Source organism: Pseudonaja textilis, chromosome 1 (genome assembly GCF_049901715.1).
Source record: "Pseudonaja textilis isolate UNSWEBS1 chromosome 1, rPseTex1.2, whole genome shotgun sequence".
In the NCBI taxonomy this organism is placed as follows: domain Eukaryota; kingdom Metazoa; phylum Chordata; class Lepidosauria; order Squamata; family Elapidae; genus Pseudonaja; species Pseudonaja textilis.
This window is the reverse complement of record NC_141990.1, coordinates 3,329,502-3,354,827: the sequence shown is the minus strand read 5'-3', so window position 1 is coordinate 3,354,827 and position 25,326 is coordinate 3,329,502. Positions and strand designations below refer to the sequence as shown.

The 25,326-nt window shown below is 49.5% G+C and overlaps 1 protein-coding gene across 1 annotated transcript in view; it reads left to right on the top strand.

Annotated features, from left to right (window-relative positions):
* The window catches only part of NCOR1 (nuclear receptor corepressor 1), a 187,637-nt gene that overhangs the window by 92,527 nt on the left and 69,784 nt on the right, over positions 1-25,326 (top strand). The window contains 6 exon segments of the mRNA XM_087924448.1: positions 2,464-2,594; positions 4,367-4,584; positions 10,614-10,676; positions 18,608-18,747; positions 20,670-20,796; positions 23,655-24,213. Coding sequence (XP_087780574.1) covers positions 2,464-2,594; positions 4,367-4,584; positions 10,614-10,676; positions 18,608-18,747; positions 20,670-20,796; positions 23,655-24,213 — 1,238 coding nt within the window.

The window sequence follows — 25,326 nt, the reverse complement described above, 5'->3', positions numbered from 1 at the left end:
TTTTCTTGCGTTCTTTCCCTCTCCCTCTTTCTTTCTCTCTCTCCTTCTCTTTCTCTTTCTTTCTTTCTCTTTCTCCCCTATATCTCCCTTCTCTCTTTCTCTTTCCCTTTCTTTCTCTTTTTCTCTTTCCCTTTCTCTTCTCAGTTTTTTTCCTTCTCTCTTTCTCCCTTTTTCTTACTTTCTCCCTCTTTCCCTCTCTTTTTCTTTTTCTCTCTCTCTCTCTTTCACTCCCTTTTTCTCTTTCTCTTTTTCTCTCTCTCTCTCTCTCTCTTTTTCCATTTCTCCTCCTCCTCTCCCTTTCTCTCTCTCTCTCTCTCTCTCTCTCTCTCTCTTTCTCTCTGTACCTTTCTCTCTCTCTTTTTCTCTCTTTCTTTCTGTCTCCCTGCTTCCCGCTCTCTTTCTCACTCACTCATGCAAGCACGCACTCACAACAAACCTCACAAGCAAACACATTTCTGTAGCCCATCTGGGAGCAACACGGGATTATTTGCCTTGGCAAGGCCTCCGGCTCTTCTAAATAAATCGAGGAGGCAAGACGTGTGTCGGGGGGGATTCCTGGCCAGGAACACGATCCCGCTGCCCCCCCCTCAATGCCCCCCCTCTGCTCTCTCAACCTATTCATCTAAATATTGCAGGGGTATTTTAAACTAGCAACAGCTGACATCGAGTGTAACAGAGGCTGTCATGCAGGAACGTGTCCGTGCCTCTGTTTTTGTGTGTCTCTGTGTGTGTGTGTGTGTGTGTGTGTGTGTGTTTCAGGGAAAATGTTGGACTTGGCTGAGGAACAGAAGTACTTAATTTAAAAAAAGGGTAAACAATGGCTTTGATGACCAACAAATGGATTTTACTTCGGCTCTTAGTTTTCTTTCAAACCCTGGGTTGGCCCGTTATTTTTCTTTTCTTTTCTTTTCTTTTCTTTTCTTTTCTTTTCTTTTCTTTTCTTTTCTTTTCTTTTCTTTTCTTTTCTTTTCTTTTCTTTTCTTTTCTTTTCCTTCCTTCCTTCCTTCCTTCCTTCCTTCCTTCCTTCCATCCATCCATCCATCCATCCATCCATCCTCTCTCTCTTTCTTACTTCCTATCCCTTCTTATCTCTCTCTCCTCCCTCTTCCTTCCTTATCTGTCCCTCACCCCTCTTTCCTTCCTTTCAATACTTGAGGGGCTACTCCAGAGAAGAGGAAGGGGGTCAAGCTATTTTCTGAAGGGCCTGTAGGCCAGTCAAGGAATAACGGATGGAAACTGACCAAGGAGAGATTCAGCCTAGAAATAAGGAGAAACTTTCTGACAGGGAGAACAATCCACAAAATGGAACAGAAGTTGCCCTCGGAAGTTGTGGGAGCTTCATCCCTGGTAGCTCTCAAGAAGAGACTGGACTGCCCTCAGTCAGAAATGGTGTAGGGTCTCCTGCTTGGGTGGGGGGGTTGGACTAGATGACCTACAAGGTCCCTTCCCACTCTGATTATCTGCTATTTGTTATCTAAATGGACCGTTGTCCGTCGAGGATGGCCAGGCTTTTTGCGAATGCGTAAGCGTGCTTCTAATTTGATTTGATTTGATTTTAATTTGATTGAACATTCTTCTGGGAAATCTTTTCTTTCTCCTTAAAATATCCGTAGTCCTCAAAAGATGTGACGGTAATCGAGCCTGCCCATTATAAGTCGTATATGGTTGTACAAAGCAGGTTGTGACGTGTCTGACCCGAACTTTATGCGAGCTTTCTTCTGGCTGTGGTTAGTGGCCGTAAAACAAATGCAGAGGTCATTAAGCGAAACATTTTGCTATGGGGTTTTATTTTCTGAACAATTCCAACTTTGGGCAAAAATATCGTAAAATCTGGCTGGTGGCTGAGCACCTCAAATGAGGTCATGGGATCGTGCCCAAGGGTGAGGGGGGAGAGTAGCGTCGCGACTTTGGAACCAAGTCATATGTACCTTTTCGGAGGGCTTTTCGTAACTTTGAACGGTAGTTAAGCAACCGGTCATAAGTCAAGGACCCCTTGCATTTTGGATTTCTGATCTCCCTCCCATCCTGAAACTCCTCTCTTCCCCCTCCCCCTCATGCTTTGTTCTTACGACCACATTGGAGCCTCAAATGCCTGTCGCTAAGTGAATTAAGGGAATTGTCTCCCGTTTTATGTCCTTTCTGGCCACCGTCGTTAAGCGAATCGCTTCCATTGTTAAGTTTATCACGTGAATCTGGTTTCCTCTCATCAGAAGGCCTCAAAAGGGGGGGAGGGATCATATGACACACACACCCCGGAGACAACTGCGGCCGTCGTGAATACGAGCGTCCGAATTTGGATTGTGGCGATGCAGCCCCTTCCCGGTCGTAAGTGTGAAGAACGGTCCGAAGTCCCTTCCTCCCCCCACCCCTCGCCCAGCAGCGTCACCACTTGGAGCGGTCACTAAGCGAGCTAAGTTGTAAGTCGGGGGAACCGCCTGTAATTCGAATGGCCTCTCGTTTCAGCAACAGATCTCCCGCCCGTCTCAAGAAGAAAAAGTCGAAGAAAAAATAGAGGAGGAGAAAGCGGAGAAAACTGAGAAAAAGGAGGAGGAAAAAAGAGATGAGGAGGAAAAGGACGAGAAGGAGGAATCCAAGTAAGTCCATCCGGGGTGTGTGTGTGTGTGTGTTTGGGGTGTGTGTGTGTGTGTCTGTGTGTCTGTGTTTCTTCACGGGTGTGTTTGCGTGTCCGTGTGCAAGGGGGTGAGCGCATGGTGTGCGTCTGTGGTAGCGCTTCCTTGGCGTTGTAAAAGGCCTTCGAAAGAATCCCGGTGGATTACAGGGATCGTGGAGACGCAGGGAGTCCTCGAGTTACGCCCACAATCGAGCCCCAGCTTTATGTTCCTAAGTGAAACCTTTGAGAAGGGAGTTCGTCCTGTTTTACGACTTCTCTTGCCCCAGTTGAAAGGAGGGCTGCTTGCTGCTCTCTCGGAGCCTGCTTGTTTTCTGACAGACGTTTCATTAGCCAGCTAAGCAACATCATTCAGTGCTAGAAAGGGTGGAGAGAAGAGGAGGAGGAGGAATAGGAGGAAGGAAGGAAGGAAGGAAGGAAGGAAGGAAGGAAGGAAGGAAGGAAGGAAGGAAGGAAGGTGGGTGGAGGGAGGGAGGGAGGGAGGAAGGAAGGAAGGAAGGAAGGAAGGAAGGAAGAAAGAAAAGGAAAGGAGGAAGGAAGGAAGGAAGGAAGGAAGGAAGGAAGGAAGGAAAGGAAGGAAGGAAGGAAGGAAGGAGGGAAGGAGGACTGAAGGGAAGTTCTCTCTGAGCTGGGTGGTTTTCTTGCAGACATTTCATTAACCAGCTAAGTAACATCATCAGTGCTAGGGGGGAGAGAGAGAGGAGGAATAGGAGAAGGAGGAAGGAAGGAAGGAAGGAAGGAAGAAAGGAAAAGGAAAGGAAGGAAGGAAGGAAGAAAGAAAAGGAAAGGAGGAAGGAAGGAAGGAAGGAAGGAAGGAAGGGAAGGAAAGGAACGAAGGGAAGGAAGGAAGGGAGGAGAAGGAAGGACTGAAGGGTCCCTGGTTCTCTCTGAGCTGGGTGGTTTTCTTGCAGACATTTCATTAACCAGCTAAGTAACATCATCAGTGCTAGAAGGGGTGGAGAGAGAAGACGAGGAGGAATAGGAGAAAGGAGGAAGGGAAGGGAAGAAGGAAGGAAGAAAGGAAAGGAAAGGAAGGAAGGAAGGAAAGAAAGAAAAGGAAAGGAGGAAGGAAGGAAGGAAGGAAGGAAGGAAGGAAGGAAGGAAGGAAGGGAAGGAAAGGAACGAAGGGAAGGAAGGAAGGAGGAGAAGGAGGACTGAAGGGTCCCTGGTTCTCTCTGAGCTGGGTGGTTTTCTTGCAGACGTTTCATTAACCAGCTAAGTAACATCATCAGTGCTAGAAGGGGTGGAGAGACGGGGAGGAGGAATAGGAGGAAGGAAGGAAGGAAGGAAGGAAGGAAGGAAGGAAGGAAGGAAGGAAGGAGGAGAAAGAGGACTGAAGGATCCTTGGTACTATCTGAGCTTGCTTGTTTTCTGGCAGACGTTTCATGACCCAACTAGGTAACATCATCAGTGGCAGAAGTGGTGGAAGGAGGGAGGAGGAGGAGGAGGAGGAGGAGAAGAGCACCAAGAATCCCACAGTCCTCCTCCTCCTCCACCCCCTCCTCCTCCTTTCCATAAACCCCATTCCTTTGTAACACTGATGACATTACCTAGTTGGGTCAAGAAACGTCTGCCAGAAAACAAGCAAGCTCAGAGGACCCCACAGTCTCCCTCCTCCTCCAGCCAGGAGCTAGCCATGCGAGCTCACGCTCTTTCGTACCGTGGCCCTATCCGTCCAGCTTAACCTGCCCCGGCCATTCCCGATTTCTTCTTTGACACCCCCCCATGTCTCCCCAGGGAAAATATCAAGGAAAAGGAGAAAATCGAAGTCCAGCCAGAGGAGTCCGAAGAACGGGAGCCCACCGCTCCGAGAGGGCGTAAGACGGCCAACAGCCAAGGCCGACGAAAAGGCCGCGTCACCCGATCGATGACAAACGAAGCCGCCGCGGCGAACGCGGCTGCAGCAGCTGCTGCTGAAGAGCCACCCCCACCTCTGCCGCCCCCGCCAGAGCCCTGTAAGTTAAAGGAGTGTGTATGTGTGTGTCCCGAGAACGGTCCCCTGACCATCTTGGTCAATCTTGGTTTGTTGCAACGTGCCTTCTTGCCCATCCTGTTTCTGGCTGTTCTGACCTAGGATTCCCCAACAGCACAAAACCGACTCCTCGTCCCGATAAAACCACTTTTTATTTAGTTCACAGTGAATTCCTCTCCAGCAATAGTCTTTCAAGAGGTTCCACGATTACAGACCTTTACTAGGCCGGTATCTTCCAAACGCCACACTGTGGCAGACAATACTTGGCAAGAATGCAGGAACAAATCTTCACCCGAATGAACTAATTGTCTCCTGCAAAACCCCACTCCCCTTTTACTCCTCTGTTATTCCCCAGAGGAGCATGCATTCACCGTCTACCTGTGGCTTTACTCCTGACTCGACCCTTGTTCCTTAGCTGTTCTCTTCTTCTGGCAGCTCTGTGCATGCGCATACTGGGAACAGGCTCCGGCTGTTCTTCTTCCCCACTGATCTCCGACTCCGAAAGCAGCTGAAAACTGTTGGAGGGCCCTGGCCCATCTCTGCCTCTTCTTCCTCAGTTATTCCCTTCTTCTGGCAGCTCTGTGCATGCGCACACTGGGAACAGGCTCCAGCTGTTTTTCTTCCCCACTGATCTCCGACTCTGAAGGCAGCTGATAACTGTTCAGAGGGCCCTGGCCCCATCTCTGCCTCTTCTTCCTCAGTTATTCCCTTCTTCTGGCAGCTCTGTGCATGTGCACACTGGGAACAGGCTCCAGCTGTTCTTCTTCCCCACTGATCTCCGACTCCAAAGGCAGCTGATAACTGTCAGGAGGCCCTGGACCCAACTCTGCCCCCAATGCAAAGCCCTCGTCAGAGCCTTCCCCAGACTCCAGGACTGGCCCGTGTTCCTCCCCAACCTCCTCCCTGTCCGAATCTGCTGCCAGCTCCACTGGCCACTGTAGGGCCACAGCACTGGCTTCCAAAATTCTTCCCATGATGCTCTGGGTTCAGAAAGCAGTACAGGTCGTCCTCGGCTTACGACCACGGTGGAGCCCAGAATTGATCTTGGTTAAGTGAGAGACCAGTTGAGTGAGCTTTTCTCCCCTACTTCACGATTTTTCTTGCCGCGTTTTTTTTCAAGCGAATCGGTTCCTCCGTTAAGCGAGTCGCCCAGTCGTTCAGTGAATCTGGCTTCCCCGTTGACTTTGCTTGTCAGGAGGTCACAAAAGGGGATCGTGTGACTCCCAGGTCGCTGCAAACGTCATAAACAGGAAACACTTCTCAGGGATTTGAATGTAAATCACACGATCACAGAGACGGTCGCAAGAGTGAAAAACAGCCGTAAATCTCTAACTCTAACTATAATGTCCACGAGGCTGAGTTTCAGAACGTCTTTGCCTTCTGCAAAGAACGCTTCTTCAAACCTGGCTTTTATCCTCTTGAGGGAAGGGCCATTGTAACTTTGAACGGTCGCTAAAAGAGTGCTGTAGTTGTAAAAGTCGAGGACCATCTGTGTAGGTCGTCCTCAAATTCACGACCACAATTGAGTGCAAACTGTCCATTGTTACTCAGGACGGTTGTGGAAGTGAGTTTTGCCCCACTTTATGACCTTTCTGGTCACCGTTGGTAAGTGAATCACAGTAGTTGTTAAGCTAGTAATAACGGTTGTTAAGTAAGGCCAGGTAATAGTTGGCAGGAGAGAGATCACAATCTTTTCTGTCTCTTTCCCCTTCTCTCTGGCATCTTCCCTCCCCACATAACCAATGTTATGCTGATCTGAAATTAACCGCGTGATCCTGGTTTGGAGAAGTGGTGCGGTGGCCTAGAGGTAGCACTCTGGCCTCACAATCAGGAGGCTGTGAGCTCAATCCTAGGTAGAGTGTTCTGACCCAACCTGGTCCCAAGAGAGCAAACACAAGACAAAGGCAGCAACCCCCACCTTTGAAGGTTTCATCCAGGAATTCTGTTTCTTCACAGATAAAAAGCTGCTTCCAACTAATTAGCTCCAACACGAAAGAGCCTTGCCAAGTTGTTTTTCAAGGCTGCCAAAACCCCCACAGATAAATAGTTTGCAAGAGTTTTCAAATACTAACTATAATGTCCACGAGGCTGAGTTTCAGAACGTCTTTGCCTTCTGCAAAGAACGCTTCTTCAAACCTGGCTTTTATCCTCTTTGAGGGAAGGGCCATGACCTTGCAGCCTTACTCCCGCGTCGCTCGTGCTGCTGTAACTGCTCTCTCCTACGAGCAGCCCTGTGCGCACGCATGCGCGCTTGGCACAGGCTCCTTGGGAACCTCCTCATCGCTGCTGCCAGCCCCCACAATCTCTGAAGGCAGCAGCCCACTCCCTAATGGTCCTTTTCAAATACTAACTATAATGTCCACGAGGCTGAGTTTCAGAACGTCTTTGCCTTCTGCAAAGAACGCTTCTTCAAACCTGGCTTTTATCCTCTTGAGGGAGGGGCCATGACCTTGGCAGCTTGACTCCCGAGTCGCCTGTGCTGCTGTAATTGTTCTTTCTCCGAGTTATCCTTCCTGCATGTGCACTTGGCACAGGCTCCTCGGGAACCTCCTCATTGCTGCTGCCAGCCCCACAATCTCTGAAGGCAGCAGCCCACTCCCTAATGGTCCTTTTCAAATACTAACTATAATGTCCACGAGGCTGAGTTTCAAACGTCTTTGCTTCCTGCAAAGAACGTTCGCTTCACAGCTGGCTTTTATCCTCTTGAGGGCGTGACCATTACCTTGCAGCCTTACTCCCGAGTCACCTGTGCTGCTGTAATTGTTCTTTCCTCCAAGTAATCCTTCCTGCATGTGCACTTGGCACAGGCTCCTCGGGAACCTCCTCATTGCTGCTGCCAGCCCCCACAATCTCTGAAGGCAGCAGTCCACTCCCTGATGGTCCTGGCCTCTCATCTGAGTCCTCGCTCTCAGCTGTCCGCACCTGCTGCCGGCTAACCACAACAGAGAGGCAGATCTTTCTCTCTCTCGGCACAATGAGAATTTACCTGCTGAATAAAACTCCCCATTGGCGACAGGAAGGGCATCTGGCCAGTAAAAACACTCTGCTCCATTCCTAGTTTGGAGAAGGCAGAACCGCTTATATAGATGCTCAGACAGCAAGGAATAAAACAGCTTGTTGTTTAATCAGTTCACCTAGTGACCATTCGAAGTTGCAACGGCCCTGAAAATCGATTTGTGACCGTTTTTCACCCTTGCGACCGTTGCAGCGGTCACATGATCAAAATCCAGACACTTGGCAATCAACCCGTATTTATGATGGTCACAACGTCCCCGTGGTCACGCGATCCCCTTTTGCGATTGTTCCGACCCAAGCCTTGTTCAAACAAAACACAGAGCATGTATAAAAGCAAACCTCTTTAATGTGGCGCTGTGAATTCTGTGCATTCACAGCCAAGAGTCATTGTCCCAGATAAGAGCCAGCCCTTTCCAGGGTGTGAAAGGCTGCCAAGAACGAAAGACTAATGGCAGACAAATATCCAAAGCCAGAAGTTTAAAAAAACAAACAAACTGGAGTAAGCAGGGCGTCAACGAGGACACTTGAGTAGAAAGAACTTCTTTGCTTCCTGCAAAGAACCCAACCCCGAAGGCTAGCTTTTATCCCTTATGGGAGGAGCCATTCACCTTGTAGCCTTAACTCCCGAGTTGCCCGTGTGTTGTGGTTAGCCGGCAGCAGGTGAGCGGACAGGTAAGGAGAGCGAGGACTCAGGACCATCAGGGAGTGGACTGCTGCCTTCAGAGATCGCGGGGGCTGGCAGCAGCGATGAGGAGGTTCCCGAGGAGCCCGTGCCAAGGGCGCGTGCAGGAAGGATTACTCGGAGAAAAGAACAATTACAGCAGCACAGGCGACTCGGGAGTCAGGCTGCAAGGTCCTGGCCCCTCCCCTCAAGAGGATAAAAGCCAGGTTTGGAAAAGCGTTCTTTGCAGACAGCAGAGAAGCTCTGAAGCTCAGCTGGTGGACATCTTAGTTCGTGTTTGGCGAATCTTGTAAATGAGTTCTTATCTCTGGGTTTTTGGCAGCCTTGACCAACAATTTGGCAAGGCTCTTTCTTGTCGGAGTTAATTAGTGGAAAGCAGCCTTTTATCTCTGGCGTCCCCTTTTGTGACCTGCTGACCGGCGAAGTCAATTCACTTAACGACCGGCTTCCTGGCTTAAGAACGGGAAGGGATTCCCTTCACAAAGGTGTCCGAGCAAAGTTTAAGGGGGAGGAAGCCACCTTCTCTTGGACGACCGTGTTTCTCATCGAACAAACCGAAGGGATTCGGGGATTCACTTAGCGACCGTGACAGGAAAGGGGGTAAAATGAGGGAAACTCCTTCACAAAAGTCCTGCTGAGCAGCAGACATTTCGGGCTCCGTTAAAGTCGTAAATCGAGGACTTGCCTCCACAGGATAGCCAAGAAGAAAAACGTTTTAATTGCAGGACACAGTTTGACCAGTTTGAATTAATTCACTTTTATGGGTTCCGGTTTTTTCTTTCGGTAAAAGCCGGAAGGGTTTCCATGCCAACTTGCTTGAAAAATCTCATTATTTTTTTTTGTCCTTAAAAATAAGAAACAAGAAACTAACTAATACACTTAGAACAGGGGTCCCCCAAACTGGACAACTTTAAGACTTATGGACTTCGATTCCCAGAATTCTCCAGCCAGCATAGCTGCCAAGTTGTCAGGTTTGGAGACCTCTGAACTAGAAGGAAGCTGGCTGAGGAATCCTGGGAGTTGAAGTCCACAAGTCTTAAAGTTGCCACAGTTGGAGACCCCTGCTATCTATCTATATAAAACCCCTCAGGCATCATCACAAAATCTCCAGAGCCGTAAAAACCTACAAACTTGAAATTTGGCCCTTCTGTTCCTCTTGGCTTCTAGCGGCTACCTAAGAAAGGTTTTTTCCAAATGACCCTGAGAGCATTTAGAGTATTTCCTATATTATTATTATTATTATTATTATTATTGTTATTGCTATTGCTATTGCTATTGCTATTGCTATTATTGTTGCTATTATTGTTGCTATTATTATTATTATTATTATTGCTATTATTATTGCTATTATTATTATTATTATTATTATTATTATTATGCTCTGATTATTATGATGCTAAGGAGTTCTATTCCCCCTTCCCACCTGAAAAAAAAAGAAATCTCTTCCAAATGCAAAACACAAGCCGAGGAGAGGAGTTTCACTTTCAGTTTTACTTTCACAGCAGCACCCAACAGCTTTGAGTACAGAACAGTTGAGCTAAGCCACGCCCAGGCTCCTTGCTTTCTCTTTCTTGCTCACACAGCAAATACTCTTTCCGTTTCCAAACAGCCCTCCGCTCTCTCGCACCCTGACAGGACGCTAGCCAAATGAAAATACCGATGGATGCCGGTAGGCAGTGGCAGCATTTTCCCACCCCTTTATTTTCCTCCCCAGAAAATAAGCCCCATCCACATAGTTCCACTAGCGAAGCACAAGATACCGACCGAGCTAGTACGAGTATCTACAGGATGCAGGCCCTGGCTGGGGAATCCTGGGAGTTGAAGTCCACGGATCCTCAAGTTGCCACGGTGATGGGACTGCCCGTTGCCGTAGGCCCTCCAGGGCCATAAATCTCCCAGGCGGCATCCCCAGCCGGATGGCCTTTGTGGCCTGAGTTCTTGGCCGCCGCCTCCTCCTCACACCCCCACACACCTCCCCACACACACACACCCCGCACGAGAAGGGGATTTCTCTTCCTCCTCCTCTCCTCCTCCTCCTCCTCCTCCTCCTCCGCTTACTCTTGTTTCCTTATTTTTTCCCCCTTCCTTTTTTTTAAAAAAATGTTTTTTGTTTTTGATGTAATAAGAACTGACGCCCTCCCGCTGTCAGCGGGCAGGGTTCCCAAGCGGCCGGCCGGAGCAGGCCTTCCTGTAAACAGATTAATAGATTATGCGGAAAGCACAAAGTCTGGCCTTTTACGCCATCTGACCGGTTCTCCTCTCTCTCTCTCTTTCTCTCTCTCTCTCTCTGTTCTTCCCTCTCCCCCTTGTTTCAGCCTCTGCGGAGCCAGTGGAGACCTCACGGTGGACAGAAGAAGAGATGGAGGTTGCAAAAAAAGGTAAAACTAAAGTAGGAAGAAGGCGTCCTTCCCTCCTTCCTTCCTTTTCTTCCTTCCTTCCCTCCCTCCTTCCTTGCTTCTTCCTTCCTTCCTTTCCTTCCTTCCTTCCTTCCTTCCTTCCTTCCTTCCTTTCCTTCCTTCCTTCCTCCCTCCTTCCCCTCCTTCCTTCCTTTCCTTTCCTTTCCTTCCTTTCCTTTCCTTTCCTTTCCTTTCCTTTCCTTTCCTTTCCTTTCCTTTCCTTTCTTTCCTTTCCTTTCCTTTCCTTTCCTTCCTTCCTTCCTTCCTTTCCTTCCTTCCTTCCTTCCTTCCTTTTCTTCCTTTCTTTCCTCCCTTTTCCCACCCTCGTTCTTTTCTTCGTTTCCTCCTTCCTTCCCTGTTCCTTCCTTCCTCCCTCTTTCTCTCCTTCCCTCCTCTTCTCTTCTTACCTTTCCTCCCTCCCTTTTCCTCCCTCCCTTTTTCCTCCCTCCCTTGCTTCCTTCCTTCCTTTTTATCTTCCACTCTTTTTCTACTTCCTTCCTTCCCTCCTTCTCTCATTCCTCCCTTCCTCTCCCTTCTTTCCTCTTCCTCCCTCCTTCCCCTTCCTTTTTTCCTTCCCCCTTCCTCTTTTTTCTTTCCTTCCTTCATTCCATCCCTGCGTCTCTTTCCTTTCCTTCTCCTTCCTTCCTCTTTTTTCTTTTACTTTTCCTTCCTTCCTTCCTTCCTTCCTTCCTTCCTTCCTTCCTTCCTTCCTTCCTCCTTCCTTTCCTTCCTTTTCCTTTCCTTCCTTCCTTCTTCCTTCCTTCCTTCCTTCCTTCCTTCCTTCCTTCCTTCCTTCCTTCCTTCCTTCCTTCCTCCTTTCCTTCCTTCCTTCCTTCCCTCCCTCCCTCCCATTCTGCTTGTTTGTTTGTTGGGTCTTTGTTTGTTACCGGTCCTTTTTTGGGGGGGAACCCAAGGACCCCGCGTGACACATCCTCCCAGATGTTCTTTTTCCTGAAAAGTCCCGCCAGGTCAGCCTTCCCCGGGATTTTGCCGCCTCAAAGGAAGCTCCGCTAACGGGCTGGGCCTCCACCGGCGGTCCCAAGTAGGTCAGCCCCACTCTTGTGGGAGGTTTTTGTCAAGCCTCATTAGCGCTCCCGGGGTTGAGGCGAGGTCCTTTTCCTGCAGACGTCGGGTCTCTGGCGGCTTCCAGGCCTCCCCTCCCCACCCTCGCCCCGCTCCCGTGGGTGGGAACCATCTGTGGCGGCCGCTTCCCAAAGGAGACGGGGAATAATAATCTGCAAGAAAAGGCAGCCAGGGTGTTTTCACCCCTGTCCAAGGGGGTTTGGGATCGAGGTCTGTAAAGAATCGGGATAAAAAACAGAATAACAGAGCAGCAGAGTCGGAAGGGACTTGGGAGGTCTTCTAGTCTAACCCCCAGCTGAAGCCGGAGACCCTGTACTATTTCAGACAGGTGGCTGTCCAGTCTCTTCTTAAAAACCTCAGGTGGGAAGGGAAGGGAAGGGAAGGAAGGAAGGGAAGGAAGGAAGGAAAGGAAAGAAGGAAGGAAGGAAGGAAGGAAGGAAGGAAGGAAAAAGAAGAAAGGAAGGAAAGAGGGAAGGAAGGAAGGAAAGGAAAGAAGGGAAGGAAGGAAGGAAAGGAAGGAAGAAGAAGGAAGGAAGGAAAGAGGGAAGGAAGGAAGGAAAGAGAAGGAAGGAAGGAAAGAAGGGAAGGGAGGAAGGAAGGAAGAAAAAAGAAGGAAGGAAGGAAAGAGGGAAGGAAGGAAGAAAAGGAGAGAAGGAAGGAAGGGAAGGGAGGAAGGAAGGAAGAAAAGGAAGGAAAGGAGAGAAGGAAGGAAGAAAAAAGGAAGGAAGGAAGGAAGGAAGGAAAGGAGAGAAGGAAGGAAGGAAAGAAGGGAAGGAAGGAAGGGAAAGAAGGAAGGGAAGGAAGGAAAGCAGAATAACAGAGTCGGAAGGGGCCTTGGAGGTCCTCTAGTCTAACCCCCAGCTCAAGCAGGAGACCCTGTACCCATGATGGTGAACACATGCCAGAAGTGGCCCGCAGAGCCATTTCTGCCGGCACGCTAGCTGTCACCCGGAATAGATCCCACTGCGCATGCGCGCGTGCCTTCTGCCAGCCAGCTGATCGCCAGGTATCTCTGCTGCAGGAGGGGGGCGTGCACACATGTGCAGAGGTGCACAATGCATGCGGGGCGGGGAGTTGCATGTGCATGTGCGCATGGGCAGGGGTCGTCACGCGCGCACTGCATTATGGGGTACAGGCACTTTTGGCACACGCCAACAAAAAAGTGAGCCGCCACTGCCCTCTTATCATTCCAGACAAATGGCTCTCCAGTCTCTTCTTAAAAGCTTCCAGGGGGGGCGGATAGCAGAATAACTGAGTTGGAAGGGATCCTGGAGGTCTTCTAGTCCAGCCCCCTGCTCAGTCAGGAGACCCATATACCCGTGATGGCGAACCTATGGCGCGCGTGCCACAGGGGACACGCAGAGCCATGTGTGCGGGCACCTGAGCCCCTGGCAAACTTACCTCCCGGCGCATGCGCGCTCCTCCCAGTTGATTTTCGGGCCCGTTTGAGGCCTTTTTCGGCCTCCCAGAGGCTTGAGGGAAATCTCTGCAGACTTTGCAGGCCGAAAAAATAGGCCCGTTTTGTCATTTCCGGCCTGCAAAGGCTGCAGAGGCTTCCCTCAAGCCTCTGGGAGGCCGAAAAAGGCCTCAAACAGCCGTAAATCAGGTGGGAGGCGCAGTGCAGGTAAGTGGGGGAGGAAGGGATTGCGCACGCATGCACAGGTGGTGGTGGGCCACACACATTGCCTTCTGGGTGCTGGCGCGCGGGCGCAAGCGCACGCACAATTTTTGGCACAAGAGCCCCAAAAGGTTCGCCAACACTGCCCTATACCATTCCAGACAAGTGGATGTCCAATCTCTTCTTAAAAAGGCTCCAGTGTTGCAGCACCCACAACTTCTGGTGGCAAGCGGTTCCACTGGTGAATTGTTCTCACTCTTAGGAAGTTTCTCCTTACTTCCAAGTTGCTGCTTTCTTTGATTTCTTTCTACGCTCGAGGCCCCAGTTTTTGTTGCAAAGCGAAACACTCCTGAAGTGAGTTTTGCCTCCTTTGAGGACCTTTCCTGCCTGTGACGTTGTTAAGAGAATGACTGCGGTTGTTGAGTTCGTAAGACGGTCGTTAAGCGAATCCGGCTTCCCCGTGAACTTTGCTCATCGGAAGGGCACCCAAAGGGGATCGCGCGAACCCCGGGAACACTGAGACCCGTCATAAATACGAGTCAGTTGCCAAGTGTCTGAATTTTGATCACGGGCTCTCTGCCACGGTCGTTAGGGTGAAAACCGGTCACGAGCCCCTTTTCTCAGTTGCTGGTGGAATTTGGTCGCTAAATGAACCGTCATAAAGCGAGACCTACCTGTATTTATCCTTTTCCTTGGAGGCATCCCAGTCACCCATCCCGGTTGTCTCCAACCTTGGAGGCTTTCAAGAAGAAAGTGTCCCGAATAGAACAGGGTTCCTATTCGAACAAGGGGGGGGGGGGTCAGACTAGAAGGCCTCTAAGGCTCCTTCCAACTCTTATTATTCTCTAAAACGTCTTGGGTTGAATTAAGACAACAGCTCCCAAACTTTTTGGAGCACCAGGGACCAGTTCCGTGGCAAGAGGTTTTTCTACAGACCGGAGTGGACTTCGTTTCATGTGCTCCTTGCATTCCACGAATGGGGCTTCAGTTGTTTGCATGGCCCGGTTTCCATCATGTCCGGGCCCGGTACTGTCCCACATCCACAGGTTGGGGACCCCCAGTTTTAAAATTTGTCAGAGCGGTTGCAGCGTGACTCCTATTATGTGAGACAACCCGGGAGCAAAACACAGTACACAGAGTCTTAAACATTTAACATTGGTTTATCTACAAGACAGTTATATACAGAAATATGTGTGGTAGGCAAAATACCCGACAAGCAATCACTCTTCTTAACTCTACACTGAGAACTCTGTAATGGATACAGGACACAAGAAGAGAGGACACGCCCTCTTAATGGCTGCCTTTATATAGCCATCTCTTAAAGAGGTAAAGACTTCTGTGGACCCATTCTTCGTCTTAAAAGGGCAATACCAGTGGTGGTATTCTGCCGGTTTGGCTGAGCTGATAGCGGCATTGGGCAGCGGAGACCAAACTGGTTCTCTTCCCGCGCTCTGTTGTTGGGCCCACCCACCTGCCCGGACTCCCATACTCGCTTTTATTCCCTGCTTTTGAAGCGCAGCTGCTTTGCGCGGCATACCAGAGTGTCGCGCAGCAGCTGCTGAAGCGACCGGGAGAGTGCAGGCTTGCGGGAGGTGAGTTGGAACACCTCTGCGCCTGCGCCTGTTTTGCACGCGCACACCAAATGTGTGTGCGCACGCGCAAAGCTCGCCCGCTAAGCCACGCCCCCCCAAAACGGTGGTAAAAAAAATCTTTGAATCCCACCACTGGGCAATACCCACGCTAGGCCGATTCATCCTCATTGCATCAGCCTTAACATTGCATCAGCCTTCCAGCTGCTGGCCAACTCTTGAATTTCAATACCTTAACAAAATAAAAAGAAAAAAGCATCGTGAAAGGTGTTGCTCACTCCAAGCCTCATTGGAAACCTTGGATTCTCTCAAAACTTTTCAGGGGTTTGGCTGGTGAGAATGCAAAAAAATAAATAAATTAAGGGATGTGTCCTGCCTTTGCAGTCTACCCCACCCCCCAAAAAAACCCCAAAAACTTTCGATAAGCGGGTTTTCGGCTGCCAGGAAATGCCGAGGCTGCAAAGCGATGGATGTGCATGTCATTTTTGCACAACTGGATCTCCTCAGAACTTGGAGAGAGCCCATCCTCGTTGTCCAGACGACCAGAAATGTCTCAAAACTGTTCCAGATAACTTTTGAGGTTGTTTGGGGTTGTTGGTTTGTGTTTTGGTTTTTTTTCTCTCTTTCTCTCTCTCATTTATGACTCATGGCCATCCATTTCCCCCTCTCCTCCTCCTCTTGTTTTGCCTTGAGTTTTTTTTCTTAAATCTTATTTTCCCCTCCTTGCTGGTATGATTGGCTTACCCCCTTTTTCCCCCCTCTTGTGTCCAAACCCAGATAAGTTTTGAAACACTGATTCACGTTACGGACTTACTGTAAAGCAGGAAGGACAAAAAAGCTCAATTCCCAGAGCATGTTGGAGAGGTGGATTTTTTTGTGGGGGGGGATAAGGGGGTTGAACAGTGAGGTTGCTTTCTTCCAAATCTGGTTTTGCTCAAGTTTGAAGATTCATTTTGAAAAGAAGGAAAAATTTTCTTCCTCTGGGTCCACGGCATATAAGTAGTCGTGCATTTTGTACGTTGATCATAGCGCCTCGAAGAGAATATTTGCAGCTCAGGGTCGGTTTGTTGGGGTCCTTGGGGCTCTCTGAGTGATTTTTCTTGTGGACGTTTCGGGATCCAACTAGGGAACGTCATCAGTGTTAAGAAAGGGAGGGCAAGAGGAGGAGGAGGAGGACTGTGGGAGTCCTTGGGGCTCTCTGAGCTTGGTGGTTTACTAGCAGACATTTTGTGAGGCGACTGAGTCGCATCATCCGTGCTAGAAGGGAGGGGCGTTTGCAGAATAGAGAAGAGGAGGAAGAAGAGGAGGAGGAGAAGGGGAAGTGGAAGGTAAACTCGAGGGTCCTTGGTGCTATCTGAGCTCGGTGGTTTTCTGGTGGACGTCTCATGACCCGACTAGGGAACATCATCAGTGGTAGGAGAGGTGGGGGGTTACAAAGAGGTGGAGGAGGAGAAGGAATGACTAGTGTGAGGTCCTTGGTGCTGTCCGAGCCCGGTGGTTTTCTTGCGGACGTTTCATGACCTGACTAGGTAACAAGATCAGTGCCAGAAGGAGGAGGGTTTGGAGGACGCATCTGAGGTCCTTGGTGTTCTCTGAGCTGGGTGGTTTTCTTGCAGACGTTTCATGACCCAACTAGGGAACGTCATCAGTGCTAGGGGGGAAACTATCTGGAGGTTTTGTTTTGTTTTTAAGAAGGAACGAGGCAAAAATCACTTAAAAAATGTTTCACTTAGCAACTAAAATTGATCGTAGAAACTCAACAACGAGAGAAGCAACTAAGAACTGAGGAGAAATTTCCTAACAGTGAGGACAATTAACCAGTGGAACAGCTGGCCACCAGAAGTTGTGGGTCCTTCATCACTGGAGGCTTTTAAGAAGAGACTGGACTGCCATTTGTCTGAAATGGGATAGGGTCTCCTGCTTGGGCGGGGGGGTGGACTAGAAGACCTCCAAAGTCCCTTCCAACTCAGTTATTCTGCTATTCCGCCCTCCCTCCCTCTCTCCCCTTCCTCTCTCATTCCATTTCTGGAGGTTTTTTAAGAAGGAACCGGACAGCCATTTGTGCTGAACGGCATACGTCTCTTTGCTTAAGCAGCGGGCTGGACTAGACGACCTCCGAGGTCCCTTCCAACTCATATTCTGCTATCCCTCCCTCCCTCCCTCCCACCCTCCCCTTCCTCTCTCATTCCATTTCTGGAGGTTTTTTAAAGAAGGAGCCGGACAGCCATTTGTCCGGAACGGCATACGTCTCTTGCTTAAGCAGGGGGCTGGACTAGACGACCTCCGAGGTCCTCTTCGTCATTCTGTATTCCTGTTGCACCTCAGAGGCCTTCGTGGTTTGTTTCCAGCCCCGCCGTTTTGTTCCTCCCCCAGGGAAGGGCAGGAGAGGCCCCGGAGAGAATTAGGTTATGTCAGCCCGGGAGACGGCATGATCCCAGCCGATAAGCTTTAGGTGCCGTAGGGTCAGAGGGCTGGGTGTAGAAAATTCTTGGCAAGTGACGCAGGATGACCTTAGGAGGGGTTCACTTTCCACGCCTTGCCGGCCAGGAGGAAAAAAAACCTGGCTTGAGATGGGAGCAGGCCACGCAGATGGAGAGATGTCTGGAAAAAAAAAAGGCTCCCTCCAAAAAACTCCCGGGATTTTCCAAAGAGAAGAAACTTCCCCCCTGAGATTGCTCCGGATCAATAAATCCTGTTTTATTTTATTTTTATTTATTTTTTTAATTGCGTTTGGCTGTAGTAGAAGTTCTGCTCCTACTAAGTTGAAGCTACTTGATGTCGGGTAGGGACCCGTCTTGTAAATTCGCACGTGCAGTGATTTATTTATTTTTTTAAAAAAATACATATTTGGTTTTAATCGCCTTTCATCTTACGCGTAACTCAAAGCAGCGGCCATAATCCAACACGCTATTCTTCTTCCTGTTTTTCCTAGCACAACAACCCCGTGAGGTGGGATGGGCTGAGAGAGCGAGGGAGTAGCCCAAAGTCTCCCAGTTGACTTTCATGCCTAAGGCTGGACTAGAACTCACAGTCTCCTGGGGATTGGCCCAAAGTCACCCAATTGGCTTTCATGCTTAAATTGGGACTAGAACTCACAGTCTCCTATGATTGGCCCAAAGTCTCCCAGTTGACTTCCATGCCTAAGGCTGACGAACTCCAGTCTCCATGATTGGCCCAAAGTCTCCAGTTGACTCAGCCTAAGGCTGGACTAGAACTCACAGTCCCTATGATTGGCCCAAAGTCTTCCAGTTGACTTTCATGCCTAAGGCTGGACTAGAACTCACAGTCTCCCATGATTGGCCCAAAGTCTTCCAGTTGACTTTCATGCCTAAGGCTGGACTAGAACTCACAGTCTCCCATGATTGGCCCAAAGTCTCCCAGTTGACTTTCATGCCTAAGGCTGGACTAGAACTCACAGTCTCCTGGGGATTGGTCCAAAGTCACCCAATTGGCTTTCATGCTTAAATTGGGACTGGAACTCACTGTCTCCTACAATTGGCCCAAAGTCTCCCAGTTGACTTTCATGCCTAAGGCAGGACTAGAACTCATCATCTCCTGGCGATTGGCTCAACAATGAACTGAGGCCGTGGGGCCTGACCCAATGTGATATTGTGTTTTGACAGGGTTAGTGGAACACGGGCGCAACTGGGCGGCCATCGCCAAGATGGTGGGCACAAAGAGCGAAGCCCAGTGCAAAAACTTCTACTTTAACTACAAACGGAGGCACAACCTGGACAGCCTCCTTCAGCAGTACAAGCAGAAGGTGAGAAGGGCAGACAGGTGAGGGGTGGGTGGTGGGTGCGGGTTGTGAATCGGGGGGTGGGGGGGACAGGAGAGTAATGGCTGCCTGGAAGAAAAGGGAGTGGACCTTTTCCAGCCATCTTCATTCAGAGAGACTCCAGGGGTTTCCCGTGCCAAGAATTTCATTTATTTATCCGTTCAGTCATCCGTTATTTATCCCGCTATCCATTCATTATCCATCCATTTATTCAACCATCCATTCATTTATTCGTTCATCTGTCTATTATCAGTTCATTGACTCATCCATCCATTCTTATCGATTCATCCATCCATTGTTTGATTAGCTATCAGTTCATCCATCCATCCACCCATCCATTATTCATTCATTCATTATTTATCCATGCATTAGTTCATTTTACATCAATTAATCTCCCATCCATCAATTTATATATCCATCATTTATTATCCGTTCATTTGTCAGTAATTATCCATTTAATTTAATTTAAAAAGTTATTTTAGCCATCCCTCAATCCATCCATCCATTATTCATTCATTATTTATCCATGCGTTCATTCTTTCCATCCATCAATTGTTCCATTATTCATTATCCATTTGTTATCTATCAATTCATCATATATCCATCCATCCATCCATCCATTCATTATTTATTCATGCATTCATTCTTTCCATCCATCAATTGTTCCATTATTCATTATCCATTTGTTATCTATCAATTCATCATATATCCATCCATCCATCCATCCATCCATCCATTATTTATCCATGCGTTCATTCTTTCCATCCATCAATTGTTCCATTATTCATTATCCATTTGTTATCTATCAATTCATCATATATCCATCCATCCATTCATTATTTATTCATGCATTCATTCATTCTACATCAATTCGTTTTTCCATCCATCAATTCATCTATCCATTCATTATCCATTTGTTTGTTCCGTCCATTCAATATTTATCCATTCATTCATTGTCCACCCATCCATTATTTATCCATGCATTCATTCATTTTACATCAGTTCATTCTTCCATCCATCAATTCCTCCATCATTCATTATCCATTCATTTGTTATCCATCCATTCAACATTTATCCATCCACCTTCCGTTCATCATCATACATCCATTCATAATGTATCCATGCATTCATTCATTTTCCATCAATTCATTCTTCCATCCCTCCCTCCATCCATCCATTCATTATCCATTTGTTTGTTATCCATTCCTTCAATATTTATCCATTATCCATTGTCTGACCATCCATCCCTCTTTCTTTCTTTCTTTCTTTCTTTCTTTCTTTCTTTCTTTCTTTCTTTCTTTCTTTCTTTCTTTCTTTCTTTCTTTCTTTCTTTTCTTCATGCATTCATTCATTTTACATCCATTCATCCGTACAATTAGTATGACCATCCATCTCAAATCAGTGCCTTTGGTCCTCAGACAGCTATCTACTCAATTAAAACCAATTAAATCCCATCATTAAAAAAGGGGGAAAAATGGAACACTTTACCGTGGCCAGCAGATATTATAATCCATAAATGTTAGCATAGCCAGGAAATGAGACCCTTCCTTCTTCACTTGGGACCCCGGGCCACTAAGTCTTCTAAGACCTTCCAAAAGGCCCTGGGCTGAGGGCCATCCTAATTTCAGGAGGAGAAGAAAGATGATCCAGAAGGCTGATATGATGGCAGACAAGGCATATCTCCCCATCCCTGCAGGATGACTTTTCCTGGCTGGACGGGGCCCAAGGGATGCCCACATTGTTATCCCAACACCTACAGAAGACCCCAGACTCCCCTGGTTTAAGATGTTCGTGGAGGCAAGCCATCCAATCACCCGACTCGCTGGGCGTGGCCGACTGGGTGGGCGTGGCCAGCTTGACTAGCTGCGCAAGCCAGACGTTAACGCCGTTCTCCCTCCCTGCTCTAGTCTTCTCGAAGGCCGCGCGAGGAACGGGACGTTTCGCAGTGCGAGAGCGTGGCGTCCACCGTCTCTGCGCAGGAAGATGAGGACATCGAGGTCTCCAACGAGGAAGAGAACCCAGAAGACAGCGAAGGTGACTCTGGAACAGGGGTGTCAAACTCAATGGCGTTGAGGAGCTCAACGTCACTGAGAGCCGCATCAGGGCTGTGGTTGACCTCAAGGGTGGGCGTGGCTGACTGGGTGGGCGTGGCCAGCTTGACGCCATTTGCTGGGCATGGCCAACTGGGTGGGCGTGGCCACCTTGACGCCACTCAGTGAGTGTGGCCGACTGCATGGGCGTGGCCCCTTTGATGCCACTCACTGGGTGTGGCTGACTGCCTGGGCGTGGCCCCTTTGATGCCACTCACCGGGCGTGGCCGACTGGATGGGCGTGGCCAAATTGACCCCACTCGCTGGGTGTGGCCGACTGGGTGGGTGTGGCCAGCTTGACGCCACTCACTGGGTGTGGCTGACTGGGTGGCCGTGGCCAAATTGACCCCACTCGCTGGGTGTGGCCGACTGGGTGGGTGTGGCCAGCTTGACGCCACTCACTGGGTGTGGCTGACTGGGTGGCCGTGGCCAAATTGACCCCACTCGCTGGGTGTGGCCGACTGGGTGGGTGTGGCCAGCTTGATGCCTCTCACTGGGTGTGGCCAACTGTGTGGGTGTGGCCAGCTTGACACCACTCGGAGTGTGGCCAACTGGGTGGGCGTGGCCAGCTTGACACTATTCACACCCCAAACTGCTGGCCCGTTGCCTCTTTGCACTGGGTAGACTGGGACAAAGCCACATGGGCCAGTCCCTGGTATTTTCCATATCATGGGTGGGATCCAGCCGGCGGGCCTTGTGTTTGACACCCCTGGCCCCAAAAGACCAAGAGGGGTTCCAGAGCCTGAGCCTCCAGGCGGAATGGCTTGCTTTGCAAGGGGGCCCGGTGGCTTTAGGAAGCCGGGGCCGCTAGATAATTTTCAAAGGGTCACGGTCGGCGAAATTTGCTTGGTCCATTTGAGCAGGATTGGTGAGGGTGGTTCCATCCATCAGAACAGAGCTGGAAGGGACCTTGCAAAAGCAGGAGACCTCATACCACCAGTGATGGTGAACCTGTATGGCACGCGTGCCGGAAGTGGCACACAGGGCCATTGCCAGCTGCTCTTCTGGTTTCTGGCATGCCAGCCAGCTGGTCTTTGCGGGTACCGGAGTGCCGGAAAATGCCCCCCCAAACAGGCCGTTTTTTAGGCCTTTTTCAGACCTCTTTCAGGCCATTTTTCTGGACTTTTTCAGGCTGCTTTTCAGGATGCTTTTCAGGATGCTTTTCAGGGCATTTTCAGGCTGTTTTTCAGGACTGTTTCAGAACTTTTTCAGGCCGTTCTTCGGCCCTTTTTCAGGCCCTTTTTCAGGATGCTTTTCAGGCCATTTTTCAGAATGTTTTTCAGGCCTTTGTCAGGCTGTTTTTCAGGCCTTTGTCAGGCTGCTTTTCAGGCCATTTGCAGGCTGTTTTTCAGGACTTTTCCAGGACTTTTTCAGGCCATTCTTCGAGCCATTTTCAGGCCATTTTTCAGGCTGCTTTTCAGGCCTTTGTCAGGCTGTTTTTCAGGCCTTTGTCAGGCTGCTTTTCAGGCCTTTGTCAGGCTGTTTTTCAGGACTTTTTCAGGCTGTTCTTCGGGCCATTTTCAGGCCTTTTTTCAGACCATTTTTCAGGCTGTTTTTCAGGCCTTTTTCAGGGCCATTTATGGGCCGTTTTCAGGCCATTTTTCAGGCCATTTTCTAGACCATTTCTGGGCCAAAAACAACCTGGAAAAGGCCTTAAAATTGCCCCCCAAATCAGCCCACAACCACCATGAAAAACAGCCTGAAAATGGCCCCAAAAGGGTTTGAAAATGGCCCCCAAACAGCCCAAAGAACGTCCTGAAAACAGTCCAAAAACAGGCATGCGCGTGGCACTCTGGCACCCACACTTTGCACGTGTGCTCCGGTTTGGGCACGCGGTGCTGAAAAGATTCGCCATCACTGCCTTATCCTGTTTTATTCAAAGGGCTGCCCAGTCTCTTCCTCAAAACCTCCAGTCTTGAAGCATCCACAATTTCTGAAGATCAGCCTTTCCGATTAATTGTTGACACTGTCAGGAAAATTCCTCCTTAATTCTAGATTGGATTTCTAATGGTCTTCCCCCCATTATTTCTTGTCCAGGATAGAGTAATAGAACAATAGAATTGGAAGGGGACCTTGGAGGTTTTCTGCTCCAACCTCTTGCTCCAGAAGGAGATCCTATACCATTTTAGATGAGTTGACTGTCCAGTTTCTTCAAAACCTCCAGTCTAGTCTAGTGGCAAGCTGTTCCACTGATTAATTGTTCTCAGTGTCAGGAAATTTCTCCCGAGTTCTAGGTTGATTAGTTTCCACCTTTTGATCCTTGTCCTGCCTTCTGGAGCTTTGGAGAATAGCTTGACCCCCTCTTTTTTGGGGCAGCCCCTCAAATATTGGAACTGTTCTGACCCAAACCCTTGTCCAATAAAACAAAAACATATGAACCATGGAGGTCTTCTAGTCCAACCCCCTGCTTAAGCGGGAGACCCTATCCCGTTTTGGACAATTTGCCTGTCCAATCTTTTCTTGGGATGGAGCCATTCAGAACTTCTGGTGACAAGCTGTTCCACTGATGAATTGTTTTCGCTGTCAGGAAATTCCTCCTTCGTTCTAGACTGGGTCTCTCCTTGACTAGTTTCCCCATAAAAGGGATCGAATCAACATTAACTTTGGGAATGTGATTGGATTCTGAGATCAATCACAAATCATAGCACCTTGGACAAAACTAACCAAGGAGAGAAGTAAGACTAGAAGACCTCCCAAGGTCCCTTTCAACTCCGTTATTCTATCGTTCTAGCTCCAACGTCCCTTCCTGTTATTCCGTTATTCTTCCCCCGTGCTTAACGCTCAACATCGTGTCTTTTCCAGGTGCCGAAAACAGCTCCGATACGGAAAGCGCCCCGTCTCCTTCTCCGACAGAGCCGTCCAAACCTTTGGAAGACGTCCCTCCGGATAGCATCTCTTCCCAGATGACCGCTGAGGCGGCGGCTGAGCAGGACTCTGCCGTAAAACCGGCCCCCGGTGCCTCCCCTCCTTCGCCGACCCCCGGCCCGAAGCCGGCCGAGAGCGAAGGAGCTGAGCTACGGGTGAAAGAAGAAGCCAAATCGGAAGTGGAGGAGCTGATGGAGACGGAAAGCAGGGCCTCCATGGTGGACACGAAGCCCGTCCTCAACCTGGCGGCGGCTGGCACCAAACTGGAGCCCGTAGAAATGGACACCAAGCCGCCCTTAGACATTCAGGTCAAGGTGGAGAACGAGGTCAAAGAGAGGGATGAGGACGGGCCGAAGGAGAAGTTGGAGCCGGAGGGAGGGGATTTCGGCTCGAGCCTCCCGGCCGGCGTCCACCGGATGGAACCCAGCTCCGACAACGACTCCAGCGCCACTTGCAGTGCCGATGAAGAGGTGGACGGGGAGCCCGAGAGGCAGAGGTGAGGCCCTGGCCTGGCACGGTTGGAAGGGTTTCTCTTTTCTCCTGTCCAGAAAACTCACCGGTCCGTATTCTTGCCGACCGATGGCCACCGGGCCCCTAGAGTTAGATGCCGCTTCCCCGTGGTTTTGCAGCTCTCTCTGTCAAGTGGTTTGACAGAGTCCCTGTCTTGCCCCACAACAATCTGGGTCCTCCTTTTACCGTCCTCAGAAAGGATGGAAGGCCGAGTCGAACTTGAGCCGGTCGGGATCGAACTTCCTGGCAGTGGGCAGAGTCCGCCTGCAAATAGCACTTAGATTTATATACCCACTTTGTGGTGCTTTTACAACCCTCTCTACGTGGTTTACGGAGCCAGCCTCTTGCCCCCCGACAATCTGGGTCCCCTCATATGAGGATGGAAGGCTGAGTTGAACTTGAGCCTGGTGAGAATTGAACTTCCTGGCTGTGGGCAGAGTCAGGCTACAAATACCACTATACTACCCCTCCCTCGCCTCGGTTGTGTGCAGACTTTATAGCCTACAATACGCGGCTTGTTGCCTTATGGGTGCAGGCATGCAAGCGCGCTCACACACACTTTTGGCACGCGATGACGAAAAGGTTAGCCATCCCTGGTCGAGGGCCTCCTGCCTGAGCAGGGAGGGTTGGACTAGAAGACCTCCGAGGATCCCTTCTTTTAAGCTCTGTTAAATTCCGTTCTGTTCGATTTTTCTACGTGGGTTTAGCAGCCCTGCTCCCTCGTGGGACGCCCCCGAGTAGCTGCCGTTGTCGTTTTCTTCTCCGGACATCCCACCCGCTCTTGTTTGCTTCACGGTGTCCTGCGGCCGTCGTGGGTGCGCAAACGAGGGGCGGTGTGTAATGGAAAGTTTCCTCTGGCCTTGGAAGGCCTCCAGGCAGGGATCACGGCTGGGCTTGCCCCGAAGCGAAATGTCAAAGGGATCAAGTTACTGAGTTTCCCCCACCTTTTTTTTAAATCTCTGTGTGTTTGTGTGTGTGTGTGTGTGTGTTTGTGTTTGTGTGTGTGTTGGAAAAAGGTATTTGCAGTAAAGCCTTTCTTTTTTTTCTTTCTTTCTCTGTCTTTTCTTTCTCTTTTTCTCTTTCACTGCCTTTCTTTTTT